Here is a 22,961-nt window from a genome sequence, read left to right on the forward strand (position 1 = left end):
TAAGTGTCAGGTTTTTGAGTCTAATTGTAAGGTTATATAATCTATATACTAAAAACAAAAGAGGCCGGAAGATAGGGGCGCCTGGATGGCTCAGTTGTTAAGCAACTGCCTTCAGCTGGGGTCATGATCCCAGGGTCCTGGGATCGAGCCCCACATAAGGCTCTCTGCTCCACACGAAGCCTGCTTCTCCTTCTCCCACTCCCCCTGCTTGTGTTCCTGCCCTCACTATCTCTCTCTCTACGAAATAAATAAATATAATCTTAAAAAAAAGAGGCTGGAAGATAGAAGGGTTAGAAAATAAAAGCCCTATAGGGTAGCTTTGACCATGAATGACTAGGAGAATCTCTCATTCATATATTTGCTATGTTCCACCCGAATAAGTAGGGTAGAAGAAGAGAATTCAAGGAAAGTGGGAGCGTAGTAAATCTGAAGGGTTTTTTTTTTTTCAAGATTTCTTTGAGAGAGAGAGAGAGAAAGAGAGAGAAACAACAGTGAGTGGGGGGAGGGGCAGAGGGAGAGCATCTGGAGCAGACTCCCTGCTGAGCCCAGAAGGCCAACGCGGGGCTCAGTCTCATGACCCATGAGATCATGACCTTAGTTGCAATCACCAGCCCAATGCTTGACTGACTGAACCACCCAAGTGCCCCAGTCTGAAGTTATTTTTAAGGTGTGAATCTTACTCTATAACTTACCAGGAAAATCCTGCCATGTCAATAGCTCAGAAAACCAATAGCCCTATTTATTATCTATGCCTCAGTTTCCTCTGTAAAATAGGCTAAAAAAAATAATACCGACCTTTCTAGGTCTAGACTAAGGATGGAGTAAACACTTGAGTAAACACAGGTAAAATGGGGTAATAATGACTATTGTGTACTAGTACTATTGTATATTATAATGACATTGTATATTACTATATATTATACAATGATATTACATTAATATGCCAGGCACTGTTGTACTTACTTCTCGTATGTCAGCTCCTTAATCCTCATGTTACCCTACAACATCAGTGTGATCATTCTTATTTGCTGATGAGCTTTAGTGGCTTACTCTAAACATTTTCCTTTTTTTTTTTTAAGATTTTATTTATTTATTTGACAGACAGAGATCACAAGTAGTCAGAGAAGCAGGCAGAGAGAGAGGGGGAAGCAGGCTCCCTGCTGAGCAGAGAGCCCAATGCGGGGCTCAATCCCAGGACCCCAGGATCATGACCTGAGCGGAAGGCAGAGGCTTTAACCCACTGAGCCACCCGGGGACCCCTAAACATTTTCCTTAAGAAATAAATTCCCCCCCCAGCAATCCCAAAGATATCAAGACTAGTAATTATAGGAAAAAACTGAAGTTATGTTTTTTATAGAACCAAAGTTACTGTTAATATAAGATAAAAATGCACCACACATTTATTCTCACCAATTACATTTCACTGAAATGAAAATAGAATTTAATGAGATGATAACTGCCTACAGGACAACTATTTGCCTTGAAATGTTTTCAGTTTTATTTTTAACTGAGCTGGAAGCACAAGAACATTTGACCCTCCCAAAGACCCATTGTGAGGAGGGTATTCACACACCTCCACCTTTAGTGGTACAATAACTGAGAAGAGTAGAAGTGTAATAATATTTACAGTAATAATAATAATAGAACTGTGTAATACCTATTATACTTTTTAATATACAGAACTATTGCTCTTCTTTAAAGCAGAAGTGGGAAAGATCCAGGCTGAGGTTTCTCTAACCTGCCATGGTTGTTACATTATAGCCTTGTTTCTTACTATTTGTCTACTTAGTCACCCAAACCAGAACAGACCAGTAAAGGACAATCTATTCCGGCTACCCTCCTGTCACCTGCACTACCTGAGGGGGGATCTTACTAGCTCCTTCCACTGCACACTTCCCCACTACATGGGGTGGGTGCAATGGAGCTCCCATGTTGTAGTCTCCATAGGACCTGAGGAAATCAGCATAAAACCATCTCCTTATATAGCTCCTCAGGGACAGATACAGCTGGGTCTAAGGCAATCTCTGTTGTCATTACCTGAGCCAGTTCCATCAGCGGGAAGCCCAGACAGTCTACTCAGTGGCTTGAGGAAGTGAAACACTTCTGAATGGAGTGGTATGAGGATATGACCTTCAGAACCGCTGCAGCTGTTTTGTAGCCATGAGGGAACCCTGCTGACAATAAAGCCAACATACAGGAGAAGGACAGCCAACATAATTTCATACAATAGAATTCAAACCCAGATGAAAGTTTACGTGAAGATCATTCTACCTTTGGACTTTTGGTTACATGGCCCAATAAATTCCCTTTATTTTAAATGCCATTTTGAATTAAGATTTCTGCTCTGCAACTTAATGCATCTTAGTCAGTGCTGACTGTGGTGCCAGGCAACAGGCTTGCAGAAAAATATATGAAATCCAGAACTGGTTATTTAGCCACATGGTAACATAGTCAATAATAACTTGGTCTATTATTGCAGCTGATTAACTGCTTCCTGATGTCTTTTGTGTCTACCCTACATTGTATTATCTTTCTCACTTTTGATGTGGTCCCCTACCCATTTGTGCTCCTTCTTTTTGTTCATCCTTGGTGATCTGGCTAGCCATCTTTCCTTGGTTCTCTAAATTGTCTTTCAGAACTTTGCACAGTTCTGCTTCGCCAATTTGGCAAGCTGTTCCCTGTCCTGCACTTCCCATATAGTTTGTTCACCTGCCAAAAGTGTTTGTTTAAAGACCATCCAGCTCTTCTGGACTCCTTTCTTCCCATCAGGTCTTTTTTTTTTTTTTCTCACATCAGTGCCCTACACTTGTTGAAATTTGCTTTCCCAGAACTGATTATTTTTCCCTCATCAGCTTCTTTCCTTTTCCTTAGGAAAGAAATTTTTTTTTATTACTTTCACAGAAGTTTCAGTTCTCTTAGGTCTTTATTAACCCTGCCATTATTGAAAATTGAATTAAAAAGGATTTGCCTTATGATTCATTTTTTAACAAGTATTTATCTCCAGTGTATTTTAAATCTATTTTGCAATTTGTGGTTGATCCATTTTCTACAGCAAATATCAGGGAAGTTAGAAACCTGGCTGATCACCACACTAGGATATTAGGATTCCTGTCCTCATATAATTCTTGTGACGGGTAAAATAGAGCAGTTGTAAATATATGTTTATATTGTTTGCTTATCTTAAAGTCACTCTAGCAACACATTTTGAAAATTAAAAATAAATTACCATAATCCCAAGAGCCAAAGCAATGACTCTTATTTTTTACACATCTTCCCCCTACCCCCCACCCATACACACACACTCACACACTGACATTATTTCTCTGTGTTCCTGGGGAGAGGGGGAAACCCAGCTGTTTAAGCGGTGGCTGCAAAATTCTTCTGAGGGGAAAGAAATATCTTTTTACTAAAAACAATTTAAGGGTCACATTGATTGTAGAAAGATAGTCCTTAGGATTTGTACTGGTTGGGTTCAGAATGAGGGAGAGAGAATTAAACGGCTCTATATAAGAGAAACAAGAAATTGTAAATTATCTGCTAAAATAGCTATAATTAATCTCTACCCCATCCCTGGCCCACCATATGCTTACCTCTTTGCAACGTGACTTTGTCGCTCACTCTGTCAAGTGGAGACTTGCTTTGCAGCAGAAGAGGTGGTGTACTAGTTGTTCTAGGGTTCAAGAAGCCTTGTGTACATGTCCTTGTGCTCTTGGAACCCAGCCAACCTCCATGTGCACGAACACTAGCTAGCTTACTGGAGGATGAGAGACTACACGGCAGATTCAAAACAGCCCATTTGTCCCACTGAGGCCCTACACATGAGAAATCCCAACTACTAAAAAGCAGAGCTAACCTCCCTCTGACAGTAGAGGCATGAGGGTACCCTGCTGAGTCCAGCCCAAATTGCTGACCAGCAGAATCACTAGCTAAATAAATGGTTGTTCAGAGTGGTTTGTTAAACAACAAAAGCTAATCGATATAGAAATATCTAAATCTCTGAAGATAGCATCATGTGAGGAGGTGCTGGGAATGGGGAGAAGCTATGGGAAAGGAAAATCAGTGGGGAGGAAAAAAGAGCCCAACAAGGCAGGCGATGTCAGTGAAAGGTTGACTGTGAGAATGTCTGGGAAGCAGAGCTGAGGTTGGTATTACAGAGTAAGCTTTCTTTAGTCCTGCCTTAACCCCAGAATCTTCTGCAAATGACTCCTACTCATGTTTGCCTTGGATGAGTGGTATTTTTCAGAATCAAATAAAATGGGTTGTATTTCATATCTGTGATCATAAGCATATGAAGGGAGGAAGGAAAGGGGAGTAGTTGTCAGAAGTGAGACTTGGGTGAGCTGAACATCCAGAGGAACCAAGCAATGACTGGAATCATGAAGTAATTTGGAAAGATATGTTGCACCCAAGAATTCTTGGAAATATTGAATGGGTTGGGGTTTTGTTTTTGTTTTTGCTGTATGTCAGATCAAGTCAATTTTATCTAATTAGTGCATAAGATCATCCCCAGGAACCAGAGAACTTTCAGCCACCAAGAGCCATCAGGTTATACATAGTTTGTGTCTACCATACATAATGTTGCATCATTTGTTTCAAAAGTGTAGGGTGGCTGCCAAAAAATTGTACGGCACACTAATTCAGCTCTGGCATGGGTAGAAAGTCATTTTCATTGGTTCATTGCTAAATTTTCTTTTAATACATCTGGAATCAAAAGAGAAATCTGCTCATCAACCCCTGTAAAAAGCCAGGTGACCACAAAACAAGTGTGAAGTTAAAACTGAATTCCTGGATATATTTGAGGTAAAGGGAACAATGCAGGCAAGATGCAGAGGCAGGACAGTCCAGCATATTTGGGGGAAGAAAAGCAGTTTAGTTTGGCTGACTACAGTGGCCAGTTGTTTGAAATACCATATGATGTGTTTTTCCTCCCTATTATTTCCAGAGTCGGTTTTTTTTGTTTTTTTTTTAATTTGTTTGTTCGGTCAGTTGGTTGTTTTGAAAACCCTGCAGCCCTCCCTCCATTAAATGAAGAAGCTGAAGATAATTTTTTACAGGGAAAGGGATACTGAACACTATCCAGAACAAAGTCTTTGCTTAGCTTTGGGTTTCAAACTAGATTTTCAAAATAAAGTCTGTAGATAAATAATAGTCTCAAAAAATTAGACTTTCAAATACTCTGCAATGCTAGAAAATCAAAAGAGTGATGGTTTTTGTACAGTGACTGAGATGAGGTCTGAAAGGGACTTCTGAGGTGCTGGTGATGCCCATTCATTGATCTGTGTGGTCTTGATCTTATATGCATGTGTTTGTTATGAGAACATTCATTGAGCTACACAATTTTGTTTGTATAAATAAATAACCAAATGAATAATCAAGAGAAAAAAATAGACTTTCAAGCAGTAGAAGCATGTCTTCTCAAACTTCTTGGGGCAGAGTCTTTATCTAAAGAACCAATATTTGGAGAGGTGGCCTCAGAAAAAGATGAAGAATTTCATTAGAAAAAGTGCCCGCCCTACAGAGGAGAATGAAGGCCCTCTACTTTGGGAGGAGATGCCTGAAAATGCAAGGAAGAGAAGGAGAAGAGGTTGTCTGTGAACTCTTGGCCCACTTGGGATTTTGAAGGAAACAAAAAATATTAGAGATAGCCTGGATGGGGGCATGTCTTGGAGAATTTCCAGTGTCAGCAAAGCACATTAGGAAGATGCCCTAGCACACCTGTCTGTGGGGGGCGAGGGGATGTCAGGGCAGCCTCGCAAGAATCCCCTCCCAGCTCTGTGGTGCTGGTAAAGTCTCCAGCACATCCCAGGCCTCTGGGAGGGCCTAGCAGTGGGGTAACAGGGATGCCACAAGAAGTCAGCGGTCCTCAAGAGAAGCTCTGAGATGGTGGCCTCTTGGCCAGGATCCATGGAGGACTCCAGGCATCAGCACAGTTGTCAACACAACACCCCAAATCCCAGCCACATGTCAACAGCCACCAAAACAAGATGCACAGTGACTGTGATGGCCCCAGCTCCCTGCAGTGTGCAGGGAGGCAGTCTGGTGATGAGACAAATAGAGCAACACAAATTACCTTGAGGCTTCTGACCTGCTGCCTCCCAGGAGTCCTCTGCCTACAAGGTATGAATGACGGAGGGAGGTGAGAAAGGCAGGGAGCACTCAAGAAGGGGGCAAAGCCTGAAAGATGGAGCGGCTACTCTAAATCAGGAGAGGCTGGACCCTTTCAACTGGCAGAGTCAAGTTTTTCAACCATCAGTAGAAAAATATGTAAAAATCAAAGGAAGTTACATAAATTTTTACACATCTGAATCAAGATATGTGAATTTTTTTTGGACCAGAGTACATATATTTGAAAGAGAATAGTGGGAGAGAAGACTGGGGAGATAAGTTGAAATTAGAATACTAAAGTATTCTTTAAGGGAAGGGAAATCAAAGACATTTATGTCAGTTTCCCTAATATCTGAGCAGAAGGGCCAGGACTACATTGGATAATCTAAGAACATTTATTTAGAAGGTTATTATTAAGAAAGTTTTCTCCTGGAGGACATTATGCTAAGTGAAATAAGCCAGTCACAGAAGGACACAGTGATGTTTTTCCATGACTATTCTAACAGTCAAACTCACAGAAGCAGAAAAACCAATAGTAGTTGCCAGGTGATGGGGCTGGGAGGAAATGGGGAGATGGTCAGTGGGTATAAAATTTCAGTTATACTACATGAATAAAATCTAGAAACTGCTATACAATGTATCACTTACAGTTAACAATAGTGTAATGCACAATTCAAATTTGTTAAGAGGGTAGGTCTCATGTTAAGAGTCCTTATTATACACACACACCCAAACATGACACAAGGAAACTTTGGAAGGTGTTGGATATGTTTTATTACCTTGACCGTGGTGCTGGTATCATGAGTGTTTGCATATGTCCAAACTCATCAAATTGTACACATTTGCATATTAATTAAAACTCAATAGAGTTGTTTTTTTAAAAAAAAGAATAAAGTGAGGGCTTTCCAATGTTCATAAGGGATTCCTCATTCCTTCTTTGGAACATCAGTCCTCTGCCTAAAGGGCATAAAGAGAAATATTCTTTCCCAGGAAATTATTCACAGTATTATCCAAAAATGAAAACCTCACACAGCTACAGTCCAGGGCAAGCCCGTTTGAGCTCCACTGGGCTCACAAGCAGAATCTGCCCAGCTCTGAGATGATGGACTGCAAATCTTGGCAGGACCACCTCTGTCTTGCACATTTGTCTGATGCCTTCATTGGCAGAGAAGAAAAGACTCTCCTTTACACCTTCAAGTTTATTGTTTTAGCTCATAATTAGTTCAGATTAAGAGAATAACCCAAATGAATTGACCTCAGAGATTACAGTGCGTTGGCTTGTCTTCTGTTTTAAATCAGCGTTCACTGCTTCAACAAGACGGTATAACTAAGAGGATCCCTTTATGTTTTGCACCTTGCAAGTGAAGGTTGTAAACAGCCGCCGAAGCTTTAAAAAGTGACACATTTCCTTCAAGAGAAACCTGGGGCTAGCTGTGAAATCCTCCTGTGTGCGCGCGACAGGCCAGCAAGACAAGGTTTGGCTGGTGCTACCGTTGCCCTGCAGCAGAGGGGCATAACGCAGAGGGAAGAGTGAGCAGATGCAGATAGTGGCGTTTGCAAGCAGTCAGGATACCGGTCTCACCGTCTTTACAGGCCTCTTTGTTTGTAAATTTGGATTGCGTCCACAATGCAAATTGCACAAATTCTCATGGCAGCTCCCACCGAAGAAAGAGTTCTGAGAGCTCCAGCATAAAGTTTTCAGAGGCCTTCAGCCTCTTTTTCTCTCTACAAGTGCAGTATTGTACACGGTGGTTGCAGAAAAGACACATTTGCCTTTTAGCACAACCTAAACATCACACAGTGGAACTTATGAGAGGTTTGTTCATATTTTTTAGGCCATTTCGATACTATTAGTGGCACAGTTGCAAGGCCTTACTATTTTTCCAAAAGTATGACTATACCTTCTTAAATGCCTAATTTGCACTCACTGAATCACACACTGGGAGAACTTGGCTCATTCAGAATTTAAAATATACTAAACCTACTGAAGCAGCTTGAGGGGATTCTTTGTCTATGAGTCAGTGACCGTGAAGCTGTTGGAATGTTTAGGGAACAGAGGTCCTTCTAGAGAGATGGCGTGAGTGTACCTCAAGTCCACTGACTCTGCTGGTAAGCATGCCGCAAGCCACCATTTCTCACTATAGGTTTGAAGAGTTAGGTCTTAAAAATCACTGTATCCAATTCAGGAATTCCACTCTTGTGTCTATACGCAAAAGGACTCAAAGCAAGGACTTGAACAGATATTTGTACACCTATGTTCAGAGCAGTAGCCAAATGATGGGAACAACCCGAATGCCCATCAGTGGGTGAAGATTCCATTGTGTACACCTACAATGGAACAGTATTCATCCATGAAATGGAAGGAAATTCTGACACCTGTCACAATTAAGCTTAAAGACAGGCTGAGTGTGATAAACCAAACGCAGCAGACCAAATACTGTACGGTTCCACTTCTTTTTTTTTTTTTTTTTTAAAGATTATTTATTTGACAGAGAGAGATCACAAGTAGATAGAGAGGCAGGCAGAGAGAGAGGGAAGCAGGCTCCCTGCTGAGCAGAGAGCCCGATGCGGGACTCGATCCCAGGACCCTGAGATCATGACCTGAACCGAAGGCAGTGGCTTAACCCACTGAGCCACCCAGGCACCCCTATGGTTCCACTTCTATGATGTTTGTAGAGCGTCAGATTCATAGAGGCAGAGAGTAGAATGGTGAGTCCCAGAGGCTGGGGGAGGGAGGAGAGGGAGGAGTTACTGTTTAATGAAAGTAGAGTTTCAGTTTGGGTTTCTGCAGATGGATGGTGGTGATGGTCACACAACAATGCAAATGAACTTAATGCCAGAGGACTGTATGTTGAAAATGGCTACATTGGTACATTTTATGTCATGTATATTTTATCACAATTAAAAAAAACACTTAAAAATAACCATACCAGTGGCAACTGGGTGGTTCAGTGGGTTTAGCATCTGCCTTCAGTCAGGTTGTGATGCCAGGGTCCTGGGATTGAGTCCCACATTGGGCTCCCTGCTCAGTGGAGAGTCCTCTCCCTCTACCTCTGCCCCTCTGTTCCCCCCACAAGCTCTCTCTCAAAGAAAATCTTCTAAAAAGATAACTGTACCCCAAATATAATGCTGACTATAGCCTTCTAGATGAATTGCACTGAAATTCATACAAACTAGAATTTTAAAAGTCATCATGCCAGTAGAAAGAGCATGACTCTGAGAAATCTGTCAAGAGGGAAAGAAGCATTCAGACAAGACAGCCAATGATCTGACATAAACCAAGGAAATAATGAAAACTTATATAAATTAACACCAGTATTGATGAAAGAAACCCTTTAGCCTAACCAAGTGAATAGGCTAAGACTTATCCAACATGGTACCCCTTTGATTCTATGGGACTAGTGAGTCCTTGAATTGTGGCTGGTCTGAATTGAACTGTGCTGCAAGTGTAAAATACACATCGACTTCAAAGATTTGGTGAAAAAGAAAATGTGATGTATCTCAATTTTTATACTGATTAAATGTTTAAAGGGGAATATTTTGGATGCATTGGGTTAGACAGATTAAAATTAATTTCAACTGTTTTAACATTTTTAAATAAGGCTACTGGAAATTTTATTTTATTCATGTATTTATGTTTTCATTACTTTTTTTTCCTGATATATTTTTTAATGGTTTATTTATTTATTTTTTCAGCGTAACAGTATTCATTGTTTTTTGCACCACACCCAGTGCTCCATGCAACACGTGCCCTCCCTATTACCCACCACCTGGTTCCCCCAACCTCCCACCCCTGCCCCTTCAAAACCCCCAGGTTGTTTCTCAGAGAAGTTTACTTATTTGTTTATTTAAGTAAACAAAGTCTACACCTTATGTGGGGCACAAACTCACCACCCCAATATCAGGAATCACATGCTCTTCCTACTGAGCCAGTCAGGCATCTTTGTTACTTTCTAATTGAACTATAATTGACATACATTCATTAGTCTCGGGGGTACAACACAATGATCAGTATTTGTATATATTGTGAAATGACCACCTCAATAAGTCTAGTTAACGTCTGTCACCATACATGGTTACAGAAGAGCTTTTCTTGTGAAAACTTTTACGATCTTCTCTCTTGGCAGCTTTCAAATATACAATACAATATTTTTTTCACAAATACTTCTTTTTTATTTTTATTTATTTTTTAAAAAATTTTTCAGTGTTCCAGAAATATAGTACTTTTAACTATAGTCACTATGTTGTACATCACATCTTCATGACTCATTTATAACTGAAAGTTTGTGCTTTTTGAATCCCTTCACCCATTTCACCCACACCCACTCTCTGCTTCTGGGAACTGCCAGTCTGTTTTCTATCTATGAGCTTGGGCTTTTGTTTTGTTGTTTAGAGTCCTCATAGAAGTGAGAGCATATGGTATTTGTCTTTCTCCATCTGTCTTGCTTTACTTAGCATAATGCCCTCAAGGTCCATCCATATTGCCACAAATGGCAAGATTTCACTGTTTTCTTTTATGGCTGAATAGTATTCCATTACACACACCACACACACACACACACAACACACACACACTATTTTCTTTATTCATTCATCGATCAATGGACAACTTAGCTTGGTTCCATATCTTGGCTATTATAAATAATGCTGAAATGAACATGGGGGTGTGTTTATATTTTTGAATTAGTGTTTTTGCTTTCTTCAGATAAATACCCAGAAGTGGGATTGCTGAATGATGTGATAGTTTTTGAGAAAACCCCATATACTTTTCCAGTTTTTATTTCCACCAAAGAGCACAGGAGGGTTCCCTTCATTTCTCACAATATGTATTATCTTTTTGAAACTAGCTATTCTGATAGGTGTGAGCTGATATCTCATTGTGGTTTTGATTTGTATTTGCCTGATGGTTAGTGATGTTGAGCAGAAAAATTTAAAATACAGGGTGGCTTGTCTTTTATTTCTGGGGGACAGCACTGCTGTAGAAGTATACCAGAGCTCTTCCTAGTAGAACAGAATAGAGGTAGATTTCATTTCATGATCGTGGATTCATTCTCTAATGTATAAGGGACAGATATTCGTAACTTTTTAAGATTTTGTCAGTTCTGCTAATGTTTTCTTAACATTTTTTCTCATACTTCTTCCTTTCTATTCCTTTTTTTCCTTGTTTTTCTTAAATTTAAATTCAGTTAATTAACATATAATGTATTATTAGTTTCAGAGGTAGAGGTCAGTGATTCACCAATCTTATATAATACCCAACAGTAATTACATCATGTGCCCTCCTTAATGTCCATCACCCATGTACACCATCCCCCTACCCGCCTTCCCCTCCAGCAACCCTCAGTTTGCTTCCTATGAGTAAAAGTCTCTTATGGTTTGTCTCCCTCTCTGATTTTGTCTTGTTTTTTTTTTTCCTGTCTATTCCTATTCCCCAGTCTTGGCCCTCTGCAGCTTTAAACTGGATCTTGTATAACAAATGTTTATTGGTTTCATTTCCTGTCCTATAATCTATTCACTATACCCCTACCAGGTTAACTTTTAGGAAATCCTTGTGTAGCTATCTTTTTCTGTGCTCAAAACCCAGTGACTACAGTCTGGGGAGTTTGCAGATTCTGGATTTCCCAAAGATTCTGCATCAGTCGGTTGGGGTAGGACCCAGACTTTGCATTGTAACAGTTACCCCAGATTGTCGTAAGCAGAAGGTCTGAGGAACAGTGGCCTGGAGGATTAAGCTCAGATTCCTTAAAGCAAGTTTCAAGACTCTTTTTATCTTCATAATCTGGCTAGTCCAATCTGTCTGAGGGAGAATGCAAAGAATCTATACCTAGAAAACCACTGGAAGAAAATAGGCTTCTGTCCTGAGCAGCTTTGATACTTGCCTAATTAAGGCAAGTGATTTGGCCCTAAAGACATCTCCAGCACTGCTATTCTATGACCCTACACTTACCATTATGATAATCTACATCTCCAGCATAATTTTTCCAGGTTTCTATATGAATTTGAGGAAGTCAACCTCTTCAGTACTACATTTTGTAGTACTGCTATCATAATATGAGTCTACACAGACCAAGATAGTTTGACATGTGCCCTTTTGCACAAATTATTTTCTTTGGTTTTCTAGCGATTTGTTCCAGGCATCTTTAGGGGGTGCGATTGTAAGGATTTAATCAAATACACTCTTATTCTAATAGATGAAGATTATGATGTTGCAGATTTGTGAACCACATCTGGTTCACAGAATCATTTTGGTTTTTCTGTGTGTTTGCTGTTACAGACTGTCTCATAAAAATTCACATGTTGAAGCCTTTAACCTCTAATCTCAAAATATGGAGATAGCCTTTTAAGGAGGTAATTGAGGTTGAGTGAGGTTAGGGGGCAAGGCCCAATCTTACTGGACGAGGGTCCTTGTAAGAAGAGGAAGAGACACCAGAGACTGGTCTCTCTTTGCATGCACACAGAGGAAAGGCCATATGAGGACATAGCAAGAAGGCATCTGTCTGCAAGCCAGAAAGGCCTCATCAGAAACCAACCTGCTGGCAGCCTAATCTTACACTTCTAGCCCCTAGAACTGTGAGAAAATAAATGTCTGGTGTTTAAGCCACTGTGGTATTCTGTTATGGCAGCCTTAGCACACTGATACCATAGCCAATATTTAAAGTTTGGGAGGGTGCCTGTAAAAATCTGAATTTCTCTTGAGAAGTTGTAAGATTTAGCAACAACTGGCTAGAGATGAGCAGTAATTCGTCTGCACTTTCTAGTTCTCTAGTTTCCACCAGTCCCTTTTTCTCCTCGACGTGTAGTCTGAAGGTCAATTGCCAGTTGTGTTTCTCTTATTTTTTATTGTTTTAATTGCACTTCCAGTGTAGTTAGCATACAGTGTTATGTTAGTTTCAGGTGTACAATATAGTGATTTAACACTTCTACACATCAATGGTGCCCATCATGACAGGTGCCCTCCTTAATCCCCATCACCTATGTCCCCATCCCCCTACCCACTTCCTGTCAATATGTCAAAAACAACAACATATCTAGCTCTCTCCACTCATTTATGTTACTTGTCTAGCTCTTGTGAACGCTTTGGTTTATAATTCCTAATGTAACATATCTGCTGAGGAAGGTCAGTTTTCTTTCCAATGTGAGGGATTTGCGTTTAACTATGCACATTCTTTATCTGAACTCGATTTTTTGATCTATAGTCACTCTCTGTGAGCAAGCCAACCAGCTATAGATTAAGCCTGTATGAACCATATGACATACACTAATATACCTTTCAATCGTTAAAAATAAATTGGGGCATAAATCTAAACTAATGACAAATCTTAACTCTGAACATCATGAGCCAATTATGTAATTTGCAAAGGATGTCGTTTTATCAGCTAATCAGGGTGGCACGAACTGAAGAAAGAAAATGTCCCTTTGGTCTTGACAGATGCAAATAAAGAATAAATTATTTTTACTTGAAAATTTGAAAATAATGGAGTTATAAGGATTCCATCTGTTACATGATTTCAAGTCAGCCATGACAATTGTGCATTGAAAACATATTGAAAAGCTAACTTTATATCTTGCATTTATAGAAATTAAAGCATAAAACTTTTTAAGAGGCAGAAAATGTAATAACCATTTGTTAGAGAAATGGGAACGGAAGCTGAAGACATAGAGATTTGAATGCAGAGAAAAAAGGAAAACAATTGCTAGAGGGCAAGGAAATTAATCTAACAATTAGAGCATAAAAGAAGAGCACACAAAAGGGGAAATGAGAAGTCGTTCATAGTCTACCGTATTTACTTACTGGTGGGCATAATTTTGTGGGGACTGTATTTCTATTAGATTTATACAGGAAAAATATATTAGAAAATTACAGTATTGTTTGTCTTAGGTATCTATAATGGAGTAAACAAAACAATGTTTTATGAAGCAATCTATCAATGACCTCTAGAGTTATTTCATTTGTCTGCTTCCTACATGTTTGGGAAATAGAATTCATCTGCTTAATTTACAAAAACCAAGTAAGAAAATGTTCAGAATTTACTACGGGCCACCCCAGTATGTTTCAATTATACCATACTGTTAATTAGCTGTAGTTGAAAGCTATTGCAAATATGCATTTTGCAGAAGAAAGATATTTTGATAGTGGTTTAGATGTTGAAGCTATAATTCTTACTTCATAAAAAAACCCCCTGCTCATTAATTTTTTTTATTTTTTATTTTTTATATATACTTTTTTATTTGTTTATTTTCAGCGTAACAGTGTTCATTGTTTTTGCACCACTCCCAGTGCTCCATGCAGTACATGCCCTCCCTATTACCCACCACCTGGTTCCTCAACTTCCCCCCCCGCCCCGCCCCTTCAAAACCCTCAGGTTGTTTTTCAGAGTCCATAGTCTCTCATGGTTCATCTCCCCTTCCAGTTTCCCTCAACTCCCTCTCCTCTCCATCTCCCCATGTCCTCCGTGTTCTTTGTTATGCTCCACAAATAAGTGAGACCATATGATACTTGACTCTCTCTGCTTGACTTATTTTGCTCAGCATAATCTCTTCCAGTCTCGTCCATGCTACAAAAGTTGGGTATTCATCCTTTCTGATGGAGGCATAATACTCCATTGTGTATATGGACCACATCTTCCTTATCCATTCATCCGTTGAAGGGCATCTTGGTTCTTTCCACAGTTTGGCAACCGTGGCCATTGCTGCCATAAACATTGGGGTACAGATGGCCCTTCTTTTCACTACATCTGTATCTTTGGGGTAAATACCCAGCAGTGCAATTGCAGGGTCATAGGGAAGCTCTATTCTTAATTTCTTGAGGAATCTCCACACTGTTCTCCAAAGTGGCTGCACCAACTTGCATTCCCACCAACAGTGTAAGAGAGTTCCCCTTTCTCCACATCCTCTCCAACACATGTTGTTTCCTGTCTTGCTAATTTTGGCCATTCTAACTGGTGTCAGGTGATATCTCAATGTAGTTTTAATTTGAATCTCCCTGATGGCTAGTGATGATAAACATTTTTTCATGTGTCTGATAGCCATTTGTATGTCTTCATTGGAGAAGTGTCTGTTCATATTTTCTGCCCATTTTTTGATATGATTATCTGTTTTGTGTGTGTTGAGTTTGAGGAGTTCTTTATAGATCCTGGATATCAACCTTTTGTCTGTACTGTCATTTGCAAATATCTTCTCCCATTCCGTGGGTTGCCTCTTTGTTTTGTTGACTGTTTCCTGATTAAAATGCTTCAAAGTATAGGAATAGAGGGAACATTCCTGAACTTAGGATGCCCACTCTCACCACTCTTGTTCAACATAGTATTAGAAGTCCTAGCAACAGTAATCAGACAACAAAGAGAAATAAAAGGTATCCAAATTGGCAAGGAAGAAGTCAAACTCTCTCTCTTCGCAGATGACATGATTCTTTATATGGAAAACCCCAAAGACTCCACCCCCAAACTACTAGAACTCATACAGCAATTCAGTAACGTGGCAGGATACAAAGTCAATGTACAGAAATCAGTGGCTTTCTTATACACCAACAATGAAAACACAGAAAGGGAAATTAGAGAATCGATTCCATTTACTATAGCACCAAGAACCATAACATACCTGGGCATAAACCTAACCAAAGAGGTAAAGGACCTGTACTCGAGGAACTACAGAACACTCGTGAAAGAAATTGAAGAAGACACAAAAAGATGGAAGACCGTTTCACGCTCTTGGATTGGAAGGATAAACATTGTTAAAATGTCTATACTGCCTAGAGCAATCTATACTTTTAACGCCATTCCAATCAAAATTCCACCGGTATTTTTCAAAGAGCTGGAGCAAATAATCCTAAAATTTGTATGGGATCAGAAGAGACCCCGAATTGCTAAGGAAATATTGAAAAACAAAAACAAAACTGGCGGCATCACGTTACCTGATTTCAAGCTTTACTACAAAGCTGTGATCACCAAGACAGCGTGGTACTGGCATAAAAACAGACACATTGACCAGTGGAACAGAGTGGAGAGCCCAGATATGGACCCTCAACTCTATGGTCAAATAATCTTTGACAAAACAGGAAAAAATATACAATGGAAAAAAGACAGTCTCTTCAATAAATGGTGCTGGGAAAACTGGACAGTGATATGTAGAAGAATGAAACTCGACCATTCTCTTACACCGTACACAAAGATAAACTCGAAATGGATAAAAGACCTCAATGTGAGACAGGAATCCATCAGAATCCTAGAGGAGAACATAGGCAGTAACCGCTTCGATATCAGCCACAGCAACTTCTTTCAAGATATGTCTCCAAAGGCAAAGGAAACAAAAGTGAAAATGAACTTTTGGACTTCATCAAGATCAAAAGCTTGTGCCTGCTCATTTATTTTATCTATGGGTTGTGTATCCCATTTGTTAACTGAGGATTTCTTTTTTAAAATTAGTATTAGGAAGAACGCCTGCCTTAGAAATATCCAAATAATAAAAAATTGAACTTCATTGGGAGTGTTTTTATTGAAAAAAAGGAATTCATGTTCATTGTGAACAGATTAGAAAACAGATGAGCAGAGAGAAAACAAAAACCATTCTTATTGCACCATTCAGATATAATCATTTGTTTAATCACAGTTTGGTATATTGAAATTGTATCTTCTTTCATTGTGACTAGCTATATGTATATAATTTTCTAAAAATGTGCCCCCACTGTGTATATACTGCTTCAGAACCTGCTATCCAATTTAATAATATTTTATGAAAGGCCTTCTATGTCATTAGCTAGTATTCTACAACATAGCTTCAGTGTGTGGTTGGACCATAATTGAATTAACCAAAATTTCCCCTAACATTTGTACCATTATAAACAATGATGTGGTAAATAGTCTTATAGCATAACTGGACACCATCCAAAAGGCACACAAAATTATAAAGCTTTTGGTGTGCATTGCCAAATTGCTCTTGCAGAATGATCGTGCCCATTTAGGTAGACCCTAGTATGATATGAGAGCCTCTATTTTGTCAATTCTTCTGTATTTTAAATAAGATCACAAGTGGGAAATACATAATACAGTGCCTGCATGTATTAGCATTATGCACAATTTGGTTCTTTTTCTACTCCAGTCTCCTTAAGGGACAGAATTCTACCTTCTACCTTTGGGTACATGAGAAAGTATTCTTTGGGTGGGCATTTAGTGCATTTGAGTCACTGAGATTCTTAAATTAGTGGGTTTCCCTATTGTTTTTGCTGAATTGTAGGTATAAACATAGCCTATTCCACTGCCAAGTCTTCCATGGAATGAGATTAAACATCTTGAATTATTTGGACTGTGAAATTACCTTTTAAACCTAATCCCATTAGGTCAAAGAAAAAAGATTTACTCAACATCTCGGTTGTCTGTTTATCAACAACTGAGATTCTCATTTTCCTAAATGGAAATAATGGAGTGTTTTGGATCATAGTCTCTGAATTCTATGCAAAGGCCTTAGAGAGGCGTAATGATAATACCAAAGTCTATCAAAATAACAGGATTTGCAATGCCATCCCCTAAGGAACCCAACATTCTGTTAATTGTCAGAACCCAGGAAAGTCTTAAAAAGAAACGAGCATAAGGAATAACACAGAGGACATTGGGTGAAGGAGAGGAGAAATGAGTTAGGGGAAGTCGGAGGGGGGAGATGAACCATGAGAGACTGTGGACTCTGAGAAACAAACTGAGGGTTTTGGAGGGGAGGCGGTGGGGGTTTGTGAGAGCCTGGTGTAGGTATTAAGGAGGGCACATATTGCATGGAACACTGGGTGTGGTGCATAAACAATAAATCTTGGGACAATGAAAAAATATTAAAAAAAAGAAAAGTTATTTTTAGTGCAAGTCATTTTGATAGTAGCAAAAGAATATTCACTATGAACAGCAAAATGGTCATGGCAAGGATTTCTAAAAGGAAGCCCTGCAAACCAAAAACAGTGGAAGATAAAAGAATATCTACTTAAAATTCCTTCCTCCTTAAACTCCTTTCAAACTGAACACCTGGCTATCACCCAGGAGTATATTGGATTCCTAGGATGTCCTGGGGAAGAATAAAACCTAAAAAAGAACTGTTGCTGAACACTTATAAGGAATTAAGTTTGTCGGCTTTAAATAGCAAAAAATAAATTATAACACACAAAATCTTACGAAAAACTAATGAAAAAAAAAAAAAAAGAAAAGACAAGTTCTATCACAGCATGTAGTAGCAAAGAGATGGTGTGTCTGTCCCCATGCTTGTTCTCGGATAGCTCTGGGTGTTTTCACTGTCTTTTCTTTTCTTTTTTTCTTTTTTTCTTTTTTCCCAGATTCAGTTAACCAACATATAGAACATCATTAGTTTCAGATGTAGGGTTCAATAATTCATCAGTTGCGTATAACACCCAGTGCTAATCATATCACGTGCCCTCCTTAATACTTTCACTGTCTTCAACATTTTTCTAGTGAGATCAGAGTTTTCTGTGTTGTTGTTTCTCACACACACACACACACAAACACACATACAGAGCCAAAAATTGACCCTTAACCTCAGGTTCTCCTTCGTGGTACCTAAAAATACTACATTTCTGGTGTTTAAGAATTCAAAAAAAGTCTTAGGAATATACAAGATGATTTTCATGTTAATTTCCTTGATCTGTTTCCAAGTGCCTAGTTTCTTTTCAAATGACACTGTTGCTTTCCTTTTATGAATTTATTAATCATAAAAAACATAAACCCCAGCTTCTTTCTGTGAAGCATATTGTAAAGGAGCAGTCATTCACTCGCAATTCTTTCTGTGCTGCTGTTTTCTACCTGCTACTTCCCATGGATCCTAGGACCCGGTAATTCGGAGAAGATCTTGAAATCTTAAGACAGTGATAAAAGCTTCCTTTAATAAAAATATAACAATAATGTTTGTTCATTTTCTATGGCTGTCATGATCTGTGATTTCTGAGATGTACCTTTAATGTTCATGAACCATGGCGAAACAGTTACTTTAACATTAGAAAAATGTTGAAAGTTAAAGGATTTAAACTATTATTTAAACTTGGTTCTTTTTGTTTTGTTTTGTTTTTTAAACTCAGTTCTTAATTAGCATTAATTACCTTGTTCCTATTATCTTCTATAACCTCTTCTGAAAAGCAGGGAAGATGAACTGGTGTTTTATAAAACCTTAAAATGCTCAGAAACGTCTAATCTTTTTATCAGAGAATATATTACCATAATTTTCATCCTGTACAGGCTTTTCATTTCATACAAATTATTTACATTTAATTCAATTAAGGTTATGATTCTCTGCAAATTATGACAAACATAGACAGTACGTAGTATTTTTTTAATAAAACCGCCTAGCCTGCTCTTCAAAGAATTAACCGAAATTGTCAGTTTATGGAGCTGATGCATACAAAGCTATTTTCCTGGCTAGTACCGGATACTTGGGACAGTCAGTTCCCAAACATTTTAGCACACCGAGGTTACATAGGCGATTCTTTTAAGTGGCCTCTAATGTTTCCATAACCTGATAAAATGCTATTAATCTTTTGTGGCCACTTAAAAGAAAAAAGTACTTGGTGTGCTAAAAGCGAGTTCAGAAATTCAAAGCAATTTTATGTGAAGTAATATTATCCTTAGAGCAGCATAAATTAATTCTTCAATAAAAGTGTTGGTCAGTCCTGTGAGGGAAATAAAACATAATTGTTTATGCTTTGTAAGTCTAAAAGTAAAAATCCCACTCATTGCTTATGTTTTTGTGATTTGCATTATCTGGTACAGTGACAGTCACACATTATTTTCTCCATTGTTTGATAGGATGACCTCAGGATGATCTCTCTAGGTCCCGCTGCTTGACTCTAAATTCTATTTAATAAGTTCGTGAAATCAGCACGTCTCCTTAGCGCTCTCCGGTGGGTTGCAAGTGATCAAACAGACAAAACCATAATGACAGAGCAGTCAGATAGGTTTAACAGAAGGGGAATTCTTAAGACATGCTCGAATGACTGTTGAACTGCACACTGGGAAGGCCATATCTTTTATTAAAATCATCACAAATACAAAAGTATCCCCAAAATGTATGTATTGTATACATATGTTCTCAAATCTTGGAAAATTATCACAAATTTATTGGTTTTACATTTCCTTATATGGCATGTCCCTAAAATATTAAACAGGACACAAATACCTATGCAATTTGTGGGTGAATAGCACCCTTTGCCTTTTTAGTTCCTGCATTTTCATCCAGACATTTATCTGTTTGTAAAGCATTTGCTAGTCAATGCTTCCTGGTCTAGGCTCCCTGGCCATGGGACTGCCTGGTTCTCTGTCACGTAAAATTTGGTAGATGGTAACGTCTGTCCACATTTCAAGTGTATCTTGCCTTTTCTGTAGCAAGAGCCAGTCTGCGTATGTTGGATATACAACCGGCAGCGGCTTCCTGGAGGTCCTGGTCTGGCGACCCAACCATATCCAGCAGAAGCTGTGACACGTAAAAGAGGACAAAAAGGGAAACAAGTATAAATTAATTAATTAAATTAACCTCAAAGCATAAAGTTAGGCTTTGAAAACAATTTTCAACATTAAATGTCTTTTAAAAGTTACCAAAAGAGAAAAAGAGAAAAAAAACAAGAAATTCTTTTTAGGCAAATGCAAATATAAATGGTACCTAACCAGGTACAGGGATTTCTCTTGAAACACTTACCTTTTTATTTTTTGGAGCCGAGCTAGACCTGTTTCTCTCTCTCTCTCTTTTTTTAAGATTTTATTTATTTATTTGACAGAGATCACAAGTAGGCAGAGAGAGAGGCAGGCGGGCACAGGGGTGGGCAGGCTCCCTGCTGAGCAGAGAGCCTGATGCAGGGCTTGATTCCAGGACCCCGGGATCATGACTAGAGCCAAAGGCAGAGGCTTAACCCACTGAGCCACCCAGGCACCCCAGCTTTGTTCTTTTTATCATCTAACTGCTCTGGATTCTGCTTTGAAATTTCTCTTGCATTCATTCTTTCTGGTTTTTCTGCCTCCAGGCCAAGCCAACAGCATATCATGCCTAGACTATTAAGGTGCGCCCTTAGATTTAATTTCTCTGTATTCCAACCCACCTGATCATGTCACAACCTAATTATGTCAGTCCCCTAACTGCATTGACTCCCAGTGCTAAATAACTACAGACCAGTCTGTTAACTTGTCCTTTAAAGGATATTTGTGCCCTGGCTTCAGTTTACCTTTCTAGCCATGCATCTTTCTCTTGCTGTATCCTGTACACCAAGGTCACATACTTCCTCATTTCTTTTGTCTTTGTTGATGCTATTCCTCTTCCTAAAAGTCACTGTCAGCCTCTTCTTGACTTTCTAAATTTTATCCATCTTTCACAACCTAGTTAACTTTTCCACAAAGCCTCTATTGATTTCCCTCAAATAAGATTGCTATTTCTCCCTCATCAGAACTCTCCCAGCAGTTTATTCAAATGCCTATTACTATTCTTGTATCTTCCCTTTTATTTTTTTTAAGTTTTGCTTTTTATTTATTTAAGTAATCTCTACACTCAACGAGGGACTCAAACTCATGACCCTGAGATCAAGAGTTCATACTCTGCCACCTGAGCCAGCCAGAGCACCCCTATATTTTCCTTTTTAAACAGATACTTGGATTAATGTTTTCTGTCCTTTTGATTGTAAACTCTGAAATTTATAATACCATATTGTGCCTGTTACATAGTAGATGCCAAATGTCATAAAAATGAATTAGAACTTTAAAAATCTGGGGCGCCTGGGTGGCTCAGTGGGTTAAAGCCTCTGCCTTCAGCTCAGGTCATGATCCCAGGGTCCTGGGATTGAGCCCCGCATCGGGCTCTCTGCTTGGCAGGGAGCCTGCTTCCTCCTCCCTCTCTCTCTCTCTGCCTGCCTCTCTCCCTACTTGTGATCTCTATCTGTCAAATAAATAAAATCTTTAAAAAAAAAAAAAAGAACTTTAAAAATCTATCACTTAGGATTCTGATGAGTAGTTCTGACAAAGGATTTGAAAATTTAATTTGAGTTGTATATTTTCTACACAGTACCATTTGGGTACAAATGTTGATAGTGAAAGAAAAGAAGGATGACTTGACAAGCGAAGAGATAATGTAAAGAGAAATGTTGTGAAACATCTTAAATATGGCAGGATTAGAGGTTGGACTTTCATTCTGTAGGAAATAAAAAGAAGTTATTTAAGCACTTTAATCAGGAGAGTGGCATGGTCACGTTTGTATTTTAGAAAAATAACTTTCACAGCGCCACGCAGAGTATGGATATAGAGAAAAGAACTGAAGGACCCTGCAGTCCTTCGGGTCAGAGGTGATGAGGACTGCATACAGGAGGACCCAGGCATAGTGCAGCCAGAATGAATATGAAGGACATTTGGGGGTTAAACCATTCAACAAATGGCCCCAGGATGCCTGGTCATCCAAATAGAAGAAAATAAAGATGACAATCTCCCATCATACATTAACATCATGTCCAGGTGGATTAATGGTTGAAATAAGAAAGGAAAAATATAAAACATTTGGAAGGTTGTAGATAAGAAAACCCTGATAAAATTGAGTTTCTGAAGGATGTCTGGCGTCTTAGGTCCTCGACCTCCTCATTGTCCATGACCGTCACCACCCGTCAGCACCCTACTTCCAGGGTCACAGCCTGGTCCTTATTTTTCATCACTCTACCATTCCCATCTCCAAACTCTCTGACCACTGTTTCTTCTGTGATTTAGCCATTGAATAGCTCCTACTTGTTTGTCTTCTTCATGATCTCTAGTCCACTGGCCTGTATATTTTTTTTCTCTAAGCATCTCCTGTCTCCTCCTCCTCAAGAACCGGTTTAGATTCCATAGTCCATCTTTTCACTGGCATTCTCTTAC

General features: G+C 39.1%; 1 protein-coding gene and 1 long non-coding RNA gene across 2 annotated transcripts in view; one reads left to right on the forward strand and one right to left on the reverse strand.

Annotated features, from left to right (window-relative positions):
• Window positions 1-22,961, forward strand: part of LOC123946905 — a 102,989-nt gene that overhangs the window by 61,166 nt on the left and 18,862 nt on the right. The window lies entirely within an intron of this gene.
• ODAD2 (outer dynein arm docking complex subunit 2) overlaps window positions 20,112-22,961 on the reverse strand; it is a 187,145-nt gene continuing 184,295 nt past the window's right edge. The window contains exon 19 of the mRNA XM_046012769.1: window positions 20,112-20,553. Within this exon, the coding sequence (XP_045868725.1) occupies window positions 20,440-20,553 (114 nt within the window). The 3' untranslated portion in view covers window positions 20,112-20,439. The remainder of the gene's footprint in view (window positions 20,554-22,961) is intronic.

This window comes from Meles meles, chromosome 7, assembly GCF_922984935.1.
Source record: "Meles meles chromosome 7, mMelMel3.1 paternal haplotype, whole genome shotgun sequence".
Lineage (NCBI taxonomy): Eukaryota > Metazoa > Chordata > Mammalia > Carnivora > Mustelidae > Meles > Meles meles.